The sequence below is a fragment of the Cupressus sempervirens genome, chromosome 5, assembly GCF_028749045.1.
Source record: "Cupressus sempervirens isolate cs-2001-9-10 chromosome 5, ASM2874904v1, whole genome shotgun sequence".
NCBI lineage: Eukaryota > Viridiplantae > Streptophyta > Pinopsida > Cupressales > Cupressaceae > Cupressus > Cupressus sempervirens.
Genome location: NC_143122.1, coordinates 140,835,343 through 140,848,440, shown reverse-complemented (window position 1 = coordinate 140,848,440; position 13,098 = coordinate 140,835,343). Strand labels below are relative to the sequence as shown.

The 13,098-nt window shown below is 37.4% G+C and overlaps 1 protein-coding gene across 1 annotated transcript in view; it reads right to left on the bottom strand.

Annotated features, from left to right (window-relative positions):
• Window positions 1-12,588, bottom strand: part of LOC149554891 (putative 6-phosphogluconolactonase 4, chloroplastic) — a 51,205-nt gene extending 38,617 nt beyond the window's left edge. Inside the window, exon 1 of the mRNA XM_089828901.1 lies at window positions 12,326-12,588. Within this exon, the coding sequence (XP_089685027.1) occupies window positions 12,326-12,504 (179 nt within the window). The 5' untranslated portion in view covers window positions 12,505-12,588. The remainder of the gene's footprint in view (window positions 1-12,325) is intronic.
• Window positions 12,589-13,098: the final 510 nt, after the last annotated feature.

Genomic DNA, 13,098 nt, shown 5'->3' with positions numbered 1-13,098 from the left:
CACTCCCAATCAAAGCTTTGACTCCGATTGCTTCTTAAATCACTATGCTCTTTTATTGAACACACAATAATAAAATAAATCAAAGACAATAGGCACAAATTACCGTCAAAGCTTCTAATTTGCTCTATCACAATTGCTTCCAGAGAAAGCTTCGAATTCAATTGCTTCTTTTATTCACTTTTCTCCCAAATTCATACTACACAATCAAAGTTATGCTTGCACAAATGTCGCAAAGCTTTCTTGCATACAACAAAAGATAATTTTTACAATGAGGGGGCACTCCTTTGTATAGGCACAAGAGTTGAGAAAAAGGTGGACGAAAAAGTGGGAGCAACTCAACCAACTTTGACCTGGTCTAACTGAAAGAGAAAATATAGGGTTACATGCAACTGCACATCCAACTCGCATTACATCTTTTACATACCATGTAACTTGCATTACATATAATTACACATCTTCATGTAATGCATCCTCTTCAACTACAAACATAAAAAGAGAAGAAAGAAGACGGAAGAGAATTGAAACAATCCTATGGATTGTCCTGAAAGGCCTTGTACTTGACAATGCTATCTCAGATGATAACAAGATTGGGAGTTCCTATACTTTGTACCGCTGCATTCACCTTGATAACCATGGTTTTGCGTTTTTTGATAACTTCTAACTTTGATGAATTGTCCGTTGTCATGTGGAAACTTGATGTGCTCCAGCTTTTCTCACTCAAGTTGTCGTGAATTCTCCTTTGCAGATTGGCACATTTTAGATTCTTTGACACTTTGAAAACCTTCTTGACGATGTCCAGATGTAAACTCTAAACAACTTTCCATCAGCACCTTTAACTTATTTTTCTTTTTTTTTTGTTTGAATTAAAGTGCTTCGTGCATGGGAATGCGTGCAAATGGAGATTGTTGATTTCCAAAATGTGACTTAGGGGCTTCAAGACGTTGTTGCATGAAAAATGATTACATATAAGTGCAACATGTAACAAGGGATGGAAGAATGAGATGGAATGCAAATGCGGATGGTGAACGAGCTTTTACATATAAGTGCAAATGGAAGATGAGGTGGAAAGCATGGAAAAATGCGGAAACATGTAATTGCTCATAAAGTCACGAATGCATATGGAGGGATGGAAATGGAATGTGGAGTGAAGCAAAACAATTTTTTTCCAAAAGAAGAAAAATGAAAAGGCAAGTAAGCAAACAATGATAAACAAACACATGCCTTTGGTCTTAAACTCAAACATGTCAATATGCAAATTGCTTTCAAGTATAAATTCGAATTTGGAATTTGGGAAAATTCCAAAAGTGTGAAAATGAGAGTTTTCATTATTTTTAAAGGCAACATGCACTTTTCATGGAATATATATGGACAAGTGTGAAATAACAAGCCATAATATGCATGGAAATAGCAAGATAAGCATGAATTGATGAGCAAGTTTGAAAATGTCCACTTACTTGGAGGTTGTGAGCTAAAATAGCATGAATCATAGAGTTTGAAGACCAATTCTTCTCAAAATCCAGATTCTCAAACAATAATTTAACTTTTTCCGTACTTCCATTTAACAAAAATTAATGAACAATGAAGGATCCAATTTGACATGAAAGTGCCAAATACATGGTCTCCAAAGACAATATCATGCATTTAAAACTCAAAAACAATCCCTTCTGATCAAAGGCATGGGTTGGAAATGAATTTTTTTGAACAAAAACATGAGTTTTTTATGTAAAAAATTTGGGCTGTTTTTGCAAAAACATGGCCAAAAAATGCATGTTTTCGAATCATTTTTGACTTGTGAATGCAAAAACAACTTCCCCAAATGCATATACATGAATCAAAATGCAAAAAGTGACTCCAAAATGCAAAAAAGTGGATAAAAACCCCAATTTTCTGGGCGTTTTTTAGCAAAAACCTAATTCATAAAAGGCATGAAATGAATTCATTTTTGGCTTCTTAGTGCAAAAATGTGAGCCAAGATGTATTGCAAATGATTGAAGATGCCAAAACTCCTCTTTTCCTTGCAAAAACATGATTTAAATCTCTCAAAATGGAGTTATTTGAAGATTTTTCCAAAAATGTGCCATTGGAAGGAGTTCGAAAAATTCATTGTTGATGTTAGAAAATCCATTGCCAAGCAAAAACGACCCTAATGGAAGAAATCTCATGCAAATCCATTGAGAAAATCTCAAGTTATGATCAAAATTGGGTTCTTGGAGGGCAAGGACATGTTCTTCAAAAACGAACTTCTGAAGGGTCAATGCATATATTAAAACACGTCTTTCTCCAAAATCGGACCTTTTTGGGTCACTTACACATTTTAAAATATGCATCTCTCCAAAATCACACTTTATAGGTGCCATTACATGTTTTAATATGTGCTCATAGGCAAAAACAGACCTTTTGGGGGAGGAAGCATATTTTAAAATGCAACTCACCTTTTAGATGTTTAAGCATGAAAACTTCACTTTTGATGCAATATCATCAAAAAGGTCCACTTATGATGGACTTTTGATGTAATGACATCAAAAAAGTCTACCAAATCAAACTTTATATCCAATGACATGTAAAATGTCCACTTTTGATAGATTTTACATGTTATTGCATATAAAATGTCCACTTATGAAGATTTTAAGTCATTTAATTCACTTAAAATTATAAAAATATTACAAAATGGGCCATAAACAAAATTTATTTATCATATATAGAAATATAACATATAAACATCATTTAAAAGTAACATTAAATAAACATTTGATTTTTAAAACTAAAACTATATAGTTATATAGTTATTTTAAGTGAAAAATTAAAAAGTAACTCAACTTAAAATTATAACATAAAGTGCACTATAGTCACTTTAACTTAAAAATTTTAAGTTAAAAGTAACTTAAAAACATAACAAAAAGTGAAACTGAAAGTCAAATTGAAACTATAACATCATATTTTTAATTCATGTTGTTGCACCCAAAAGGTCCACTTTTGAAGCACTAAAATGGGCATAACTCTTGACTGACAACTCCAATTGACTTCCAAGTTAATCCGAATCGAAAGGAAAAACAAAAGGCATGACATGAGCAAAACCAAATGACTAAAAACAAACAAACGCAAACTTAAAAACAAAGAACGGATGATGAAGGCTTCAAAAATCAAGCAAAGGCTCGACAAAAGACAAAACGAAAAAGACTTGACAAAGGCCTTCAGTAAAAAGATTTGATATACGAATTGAAATGGATTGATCGATCAACATTAAGCAATTGAATATCAAATTCAAGCTTAGAGAAATGCGAAACTAGCTTGAAAAACATTTTTTGCTGTTACCAACATTTTGAGGTGACAAAATGCAGGACAACATAACCCATCGTGAGCTTATGAAGTTATGAGAGGCATCTGTATACAAGAGACAAATAATACACTGTCTCCTAACAATTCCTTTCACACGAAAGGGGTGACTTGTGGGATCGCTAGAAAGTGATGCTATGATAGGAGGCTACTCCTGGGCACCTGCTTTCTTCTTCCCTCTAGGTGGTCGATCCTCGTTCTCCTCCTCATCACTGCCCTCAACATCGCTGCCCTCTTGCCGCTTATCATCCTCCTCTAAAAGTACCTCTAAATAATGTATCTTGCCCTTGCCAAGGCATCTGTGATCCAGCATCCATGGCTCTCTACAAGTGAAACATAGCTTCTTCCTTCTGAGTTCATTTTGTGTCTCAAAGTCCATCCTGGGAGGTGTAGCCTTATGATGGTTTTTATTCTTTTAGAACGAAGAGGTCCCCTTATACATCTTCTTAGGAGGATGTAATATCGAAGAGGGTGACTCTAGATCGTGAAGGATCTTAATAGCATCATCCAGAGTGTTTGGTTTAAGTACCTTAACCAAACCTCTACATCTATCCTATAAACCCTCCGTGAACAGCATTACCTTACGTTGTTCTGTCATATCAGGAACCATCACTGAGATCCGTTGAAACTCGTCAATGAAATCATCTAGAGATCTGCTCTGTCGTAGCTATACCAAGTCCCTGTAATAGACCTCTATATCCTTCCTATCAAAGCGGGTAATCAGCTTAGAGCTGAAAGTCTCACATGATGTAATGAGACTATGATCCTGTGTAACTAACCCGTGATGCCACCAATCATACTTCGCTCCTTCTAAGTGCATCACAACAAACCTGATGGCTTCTGTCTCTAACATAGGCTTAAGAGTGAGGTACATGTCTAGCTTGTGAATCGAAGCTCTCGCAGATGTCTTACTGCTGCCATCAAAATTAAGGAGAGATAATTTGTTCATAGCATGCTTTAAGTCTCTGTTAGGTGCTCTAGGTCTCCTATCCTGTTGTTGTCTATCTGACTCCCTTTTCTGATTTAGATGCTGGACAAAAGCCAAATTTTGTTTAATACGATTAGGAAACAAATCCCATTCATCATACATTGCCATAACATTATCCGGTAGAAGATTTGGTGTTGCTAGAGGTGTTGACTCTTCTAAATTAAACACTAGCATTAAAAGCTTGTCAGTGTTACGTGTGGGAGCTCTAATAGCTCGGGGTGATCCAACTACACTATTACCTCCACTATGATGGCTCGGAGCTCTCCTATTAGCAGGGGCTAATTGCTGTAAATTAATTACAAGTTGTTGAAGCGCATCAACTATATTATTTTGCCCATCTCTAATAGCCCGCAATGTTTCCCTAACTTCCCTATCTGGTTCCATTTCATTACGTGCCATTTGAAAGCTGTTTACCTGTTCTACCTGTTCAAAATGATCAACCTATTCAACTTGTTCACCAATTCCAAAATCCAATTCCTCATCCAATATATAGCTGTCTTCAATGTCAATTTGTTCAGAAGACCCTGCTTGTTCTAGTTGGAGGTGACTAAAATTATAAGGTTTTTTCTTCATACCCTGCTGTCATTTTCTTCCTATTCAACCCACAAGATGGTAGGTTTTGTGGCTCTGATACCACCGTAGTAACTGGTGAATCCGCAGCTATCTAGCTGGATGTACTTTGCGTGAGTTGGCTGTGATTGTACTCCTCCTCTGCAAATCTAGTCTTTCAAATGTTGGCAATCTTCTTAACCTACTATGACACCATCATCTCGTGGTATAAAGTATGTGGTTAAGGTGAATTTAGCATAGCCAAACTCGTACTCCAACCTCACGTCCCTTACCAATACCAAGTGCGAGTTTTCTAAATAGACCTGTTCACCCACGACAGATATTCTTCTTCACCGTTCTTCCATTGACACCCAGAGGTTTATGCGTACAGATTAGTGCCCTTACGAAAAGGAGATGTCACCACTATAATATGTACTGCTCACATTTTGTTTGCCAATGGAACTTACAAATAATGTCCAACTCGACCCAACTATTAATGGAGTCTCGTCTGGAAGGATATAGGAGTTTGAACCGACCAACAAACAACACTGCTCTTGCTAATGTATAGTCTAGTTACTTCTTATTCCAAACTTAACTCTAACTAACCTGTACATGTTGTCTTAGAGAGAAACCAATATCATCTTCTTGTCGTTGCAAAACCCTCCATACTGAAATATACAATGAACCAATTTTGGAATCGCAATTTATGATGTGCAAATAGGAAGAGGCTAGGTTGGCGTCTAGACTCCTCTTTTTTCCAATGAGGGGTTTTGTCCTCAGAAAACAAATCCTGTCACCTTAAGAAACTATTAGGATTTCATCTAAATGACATATATTCATGGTGCTATTCCCAAGACTGAGCCTCCTTTTTGTAACCTTGAAGTGAGGAAAGAGTGTTGCAATAAGAGAAGTAGGATAAAACACCAATTTCGTCTTCTAGTCACTTAAGTCACTTTATAAAGTGAATGTCTTAATAAAACATAAAGTAACTTTTTTAAAGTACTTTAATACATTAAATGATGAACTTAAGACAAATCTTCCCTTGTGACTGGCAGGCATCCTTTCTGGAAATGTCATTAATCTATCAGGATGTGGAGATAGATTAACCAGGTGCCAAAAGAACTAGTGCGAAAGGGACATGACATCTATATAATGTCTCAATCTGATATCTCTGTTTTTGTCCTTCACTGCTTGGATTGCCCTTGTCCGATTTTCCTTCAAACTTAGCCTTTCTTGCTCTGGTTTCATTCATTGCTTCTTCTAATGCACTTCACATTCAAACTATCTTTTGTTCGCTTCTTTCTTCTCACCACACATTGATTCTAGGGTTAGAACCGTCGTTAAATAGATGATCTTTGAAAGTTCTAGATCATAATCAACAGTTTACATTACATCTCTTATGTTGTTTTCCCTCTGATATTCTAATTGGTTACTTAGCTTTCCTTGGGATCATCACCTTTTGTAATAACACATAATCTCCATCCAACCTATCTCTTCAATCATTAAATGCCATATAGAAGTCAGCCAAAAATGATTTACATAATTGCCTGTGCAATTACAAACTCATATGACAATATTGGTTTGCTCGGCATTTGAATGTTCTAACACTCGGACGACACTCGATTGTAACTAACATTCATACTAGCACTCAGCTTCTATAAACATGCTTCTCACTGTTGGCTTGGCAAAAACTATCTTACGATTGTACTCGGCCTCAACTGTATTAGCTTAGCATATATTTGTGTGCTCAGACTCAACTAGGGTGCTCGGCAATCTCTGACTTGCTCAATCTATATCAAAAGTAAACAAGTCCTTGTATACTCGGCCTTTTCGGTCACACTGGTGACTGTTCAATCTTGCCCAGTAAATGACTAAGTGTTTGAACACTAATTGGCAACTTAGGCATAGAGATCAACACTTGATGCTCCAAGATTCTAGATAGAAATGACAGTTGCATCAACAGAAAATTGTATGTCTAGGGGTAACTCCTTGTGGGACAGTTAAATCCCCCTAAGGAGGACCAAATTAGGAACTCCAAAGAAACCAATGAATGGATTCAGCCGTAATCACAAATAAGACAGGGGGAAGAGTGCTTCCTTGTCTTATTGATATGTGCAAGCAAACAGACTCTGAGAGTCATCCATTCTTTACACATAAGCAATATCTAGCCTTTATCCCTTTCAATTCAATCAAGTTAGTCAAAACCTCAATCTAGGACCCTGCAATAGATACTTCTGAATATGCTTGATCTCTGTTTTTACCTTCATTACTTCCTCTTAAGACCATTCACCTCTCAGTGCCCTAAAACCTATCCTCAAACCTATCTGCTTTTCCAGTGATTGCCTAAACTATTCCCTTATTAGCACTGCCTTAATCTTACATAAAACTGCATGAATTTCAATTGTAAATAAAACAGGCCTGCCAAGCTTGCACATAGTTTTGAGACCATCCAAACAATAGTTATCATGCAAATGAAATGCATTCATCTTATAAAGACACAATCAATCCCCCAAGAGGATTTCAATTGTGAGGATAATAATTAAGGGATCATTTGAAGGATTATAGGGAAGAACTGTCATGCCCGGATTCAGTAGTTTCTTTTATTAAAAAAAAAAAGCTTAAGAAGAAATTTGTCATGCCTTGAGTAAATTCTGTCTCTTCCTTTTTCAATACTACACTTTCACTGTCCTTTCTCTTTCCCTGTGAGGAATTAATAATATTCAATGTTATCTTAAGCAGACACCAAACGTAATTCATTTTCTTCCCACAAAAATGCCAATCCTTCTAATTTATCATCTTTTTTCCCAACACTTTCAAAGTTCCTGTCCTCCAATATGAGAATCAAAATCATGAATTGGAGAGAGCTCTATTTCTGTACCTCCAATTTTAACAATAGCCCCCAGTAACTCTGTTACAAGGTGAAAAGCCAAATTTCAAAACTTTATCCTTCTGTAATGAGTACTTACTCAACCCGAGAACATCACACCCCTGTACCATGGCCATGATTTGTGTAACATTGAAAGCTTTTGCTCCGATGAAAATTATTGTCTAATTGAGTTTACAACTAGTGAATTTGAACTCTTGGAGAAACAATTGAATTCAATAGAACCTTGAGAGTTTAAAAGCATTTTCACAACTCCCTTCCTAGCTAGGGCTTTAAAAACACATTATATTCCAATTGAATTCTTTCATTTATTTTCATTGCCCTCTTTTTGGGGCAGCCTATCAACAAAACAAGGGGGTTTTCCCTTCTTATCAGCAGCCTGCTCATTCTTCGTCACTCCAGATTCCTTAAGTTTCCTTTGCCTACTTTTTGCTTCTTGTAACCCTTTATTTTAATCAACAAGAGGCTGGCAAATATCCAGGGGCTGAAAAACTTATCATAACGATCATATTGTTCAATGAGGATGATTTGCACGTTGCTATAATACCTTCTTTATTCAGAAACGTCCTCAAGCTTACTCTCACATCAAATAGGCCCATTGCCTTACTTATAGTTAGCAAACAAAAGAACAGGGAGACTACTAAAGGCAGTAAACAAATCTGGATTTGGCCTAAAGGGTCTCAATTAGCAAGCACACATTCAAGAAAGTACAATTGTCGAAAATCAAACCAAGGTGTCAATCTTTACTCGTATCTATGCATCCATGCCATTAAAGCTTGTGACTTGACAGTGCACTCTCATTTGTAATCAATATCTTGATTATAAAAGCCAGAAACAACTATTAAATTTTTTCATCAAAATGGTCATTTGACCATTGCTTCAGTTCAGGCTTTGTAGAATATGCAAATGGAGATATATCTGCATATAATCGACTTTGAATATCAATGGTTATTCATCTCTATGAAATCAAACAATGATCAGGTGATCACGTCTGAAATTTCAAATTGCACGGCTTGTGTAATCAATTACTAAATTAAAATGTCCAAAGGCCTTCAAAAACTACTATTTGAACTTGGCAATCGCATTGTTAATTCAGATCAGATCTAGCTACATAAAAAGGAAAATAAATCCCACTGTAAAACAAAGATATTACTTAATTCTGTATGAAAGACCAAATTGATGTCTGACTTTCTCCTGGGCTTAAAAATTACTAAAATTGATATGAAGGAGCTTAAGTTTGTATCCAGGGAGACAAGACCAAGTATTAAATTTATATCAAATACTGTATCCAAATGAATGGATGTCTTAAGTGTTGATATCTTCCCTTCAATAAGCGAGTCTCTTGGTTTCCTGAGAGTTTTCATTTGTAATATCATTGGAGCCTTTTTATATGCTGCTCCTGCTCATTTGTAATCACCTTTTTTTACATATTAATTCAATACTCTGCAATCTGGACGTAGCCACTATTGTGGTGAACCAGGAAAAATCTTGTGTTGCGTATTTTTCTTATTGCGTCTATTTTGTTTCTCTGTTTAAATCCTTTCAATTGGTATCAGAGCACGAGGTGTGCAGATTGGGAAATTGGTGTTGAATTTTTCCGAAAAGATGGAGGATATGAAAATAGAGAAATTTACAGGCAAGAATTACAGCCTGTGGAAAGTGTAGATGCGCTCCTTGCTGGTTAAGCAAGACTTGGCTCTCGCAATCGAAGGAAAGTCTAAGAAACCGTCTACAATGTCTAATGAAGATTGGAAAAAGATGGATGAGAAGGCGATGGCATCCATTTTTCTCTTGCTAGTGAAAAACGTCTTGTTCAATGTCTCAAACAAGAAGTCAAGTCTCAAACTTCAGAATATGTATCAAACGGCGTCGGCTGCAAACAAAATCTTCATTATGAAGAAACTCTACAAACTAAAAATGAAGGAAGGGACTGCGATGTCAAATCATATAAATGATTTGAATACCCTATTATGTCAAGCAAGCTCGGTTGGTATGACTCAAGATGATGAAGCCCAAGCCATCATCTTGTTATGTCCGTTACCTGACAGTTGGGATCCTGTAGTTACACCTGTAAGTACTTCAAACTCTACGAAGTCAAAGCTGGCCTACGACAAAGTTGTTGCCACTTTATTAAGTGAAGACATGAGAAGGAGTAACAAAGACTCCTCATTCGGTGATGCTCTCACCATGGTCAGCACCAAGCGAAGGGGAAGAAGCCATCATAGAGGTAATAACCATAACAATCAAAGGAAATCCAAATCACCCAATCGTTCAAGGTCAAGAGGTAGGAATGGAGAATGTTGGTTTTGTGGTAAGCCTGGCCACACAAAGAGAAATTGTCAGGCTTACAAGAAAGCACAAGAAAATGTGAGAAACATTGAAGCCAATACAGCCTATGAGAAAGATGAAAGCGCTCTAGTTCTTTCTACAAGTGACTCAAAATCAGATTCTTGGGTGATAGATTCCAGAGTTTCCTTCCATGCCACTTCATGTACGAATTGTTTCACAAATTACCATGAAGGTCAATTTGGAGAGGTATTTCTTGGAGACAACAAATCTTGCGAAATAGTTGGTAAAGGTGACATTTTGTTACAGCTGGAAGATGGAGGGCAATGGTTGTTAAAAGATGTTCGCCATGTTCCCAAATTAAAGCGAAATCTGATTTCCGTCAGTCAGCTCTTTGCACAAGGATATTATCCATCCTTATATCCAAATACTTGGAAAGTTACCAAGGGTTCGAGAATAATTGCCAAGGGAAATAAAGTTGGTAATCTTTATCTTCTTGAGAAGCCTACTGAAATAGGGGCTGCTATGACAGTCATGGGCAGAGATGCAGCAATTTGGCATCAAAGATTAGGCCACACGAGCAAAAAGGGCCTTGAGGTAATGCTCAAAAGCGATCAACTACTGGGTCTCCAATTAGCAAATTTGGAATTTTGTGAACATTGTCTTTACGGAAAGCAAAAGCGGGTCAGCTTCTTGAAAGATGGACATAATCTCAAGGAAAAACCATTGGAACTTGTACACTCGGATGTCTTTGGTCCGGTTGAGGTAAGCTCTTTAGGAGGTGCAAAAAATTTTGTTACTTTCCTTGATGATTGTACTAGGAAAGTATGGATATATATGATGGCAAATAAATCTGAAGTTTTTTCGAAGTTTAAAGTTTTCAAAGCTCTTGTTGAAAACCAAAGGGGCCATAAGATCAAATGTTTAAAAACGGATAACGGAGGTGAGTTCTGTTCGTTGGAGTTCGACAATTATTGTGCAGATAATGGTATTCGTAGGGTGAAAGTTGTACCCTACACCCCTCAAGAAAATGGGGCAGCGGAAAGACTCAACAGGACAATAATGGAGAAAGCTCGGTGTATGCTTTCAAATGCTAGATTGAGAAAAGAATTCTGGGCTAAGGCATGTAATACAGCCGTATATCTGATTAATCAGGGTACTTCTTCAAGGTTGAACTTTGGAATTCCGGAAGAGGAATGGCAAGGTAGAAGAATTTCTTACTCTCATCTTAAAGTTTTTGGTTGTCAGGCTTTTGCACATGTGCCCAAAGAAAAGAGAAGCAAGCTGGATCCTAAATCCGAGCCTTGCATATTCGTTGGATATGGAGAGGATTAGTTTGGCTTCAGGCTTTGGAGTTTAACTGGAAAGAAGATCATTAGGAGCAGAGATGTCATCTTTAATGAGAAGGTATTTCCTCATTCTAAAGACGAGACTCCTAACAGAGAATTCATTCCTTTACTTGATATGATGAGTAATGGCACACACTCTCAGCATGGCAATACCCAGTTGCTGTATCCCACAAACAATCTGTCTCCTACATCAGTTCTTGCTGCTGCCCCTGTCTCTTCCTCAGAGGATACATGGCATACTCAGGCAGAAGACTCCCTCTTCAACTCGGGAAGTTATGACAATGAAAATGCAAACTCAAAACAGTTCACTACCATAAATCAATCAGATGCTCCGCCTATATCTTCACAACCTTAGGTCTGTGAAATAGAGCACATTCACTGCCAAGGTAGTTGCCTAGGAATAAGGCACGATGGCATAGAGAAAGACAAATTGTTGGAGTATAGACATGGGACTGAGTACTTCATCCATCACAACCCTGAAGATTCTGCTCATTCCCGCTTACGTTCACAACCAACAGTAAGTTCAACTCTTTTTGAACAAAATGTTCCCAATTACATGGGTGGGCCCTGTGCTACTACGGAACCAGTAGACAAGCAGAGCCATAAAAGAAAGGATTTAAACAGATAAATAAAATAGACGCAATAAGAAAAATACGTAACACCAGATTTATCCTGGTTCACCACAATAGTGGCTACATCCAGACTGCAGAGTTAATATGTTAAAAAAAGGTGATTACAAATGAGCAGGAGCGGTATATAAAAAGGCTCCAATAATATTACAAATGAAAAGTCTCAGGAAACCAAGAGACTTGCTTATTGGAGGGAAGAAAGGTGTGACTGTTGGCCTTCACAATATCAACATTAAGTATCCAATGGGACGAGATCAGGAAAAACAACAAATTTGATGTATATAATTCACATTATGCAGAAACCTACCTGAGTGCACTGATGAGGGATCCACCAGACAAGACCACAGAGAAAGCCCCTCTCTGGGCGGCTGCTGCCTGGGACAATCCAGCAACATAATCGGCAAGGCTGGCTGCTAGCTCATCTCCATTAGAAAAGACTTTCAAATCTCCCTTGTCCGGATGGGCCACAGCAACAGAATCCCCCATGCTTACAAATATCTTCTCTTTGCCCTTACTCCCCTTGTGTTTCAACAAGCCAGTAATGCCCAGACTGGTACGACTTGGTTGCTTAAACAATTTTGGGGTGGGTGAGGTGTATGAAAAAGAGTTCGAGAGGTGTTGTCTTGTCCAATGGGATTGACACACGTGAAGGGGTGGTGAATAAGAGAGACCCCCTCGGTTATTACAGAGGCGTAAGGACTCCATGGGCGGCAAACACGCAGAAAATATTATGGACTGGGATATTTTCCTTTGCCAGCGGTTGGTCGTATGGGAGGGAGATTAAGGCCCTTTCGCAAGTGAGGAGCTAAGTACTTTCCTTTCCCGGGACCGAGTGGGTTTCTTTGTGAGGGGGGGCTTTTATAGCTCACCAATTTTGGGTTGCAAACCTTCGACGTTAAGTCTAACCATGGTTCCTACAAGAATATTATTTGTTGATGATGGTTGTAAGGAAAGCATAAGATCATTTTCACATTTTTTAAGCATGATTAAAGATTTTAATACTTCCATGAGATCAATCATTTTAGGATGGAAAATCATTTTTCTAAATTATTCTTAAGTTCTTTTTAATGTTGGATTTTA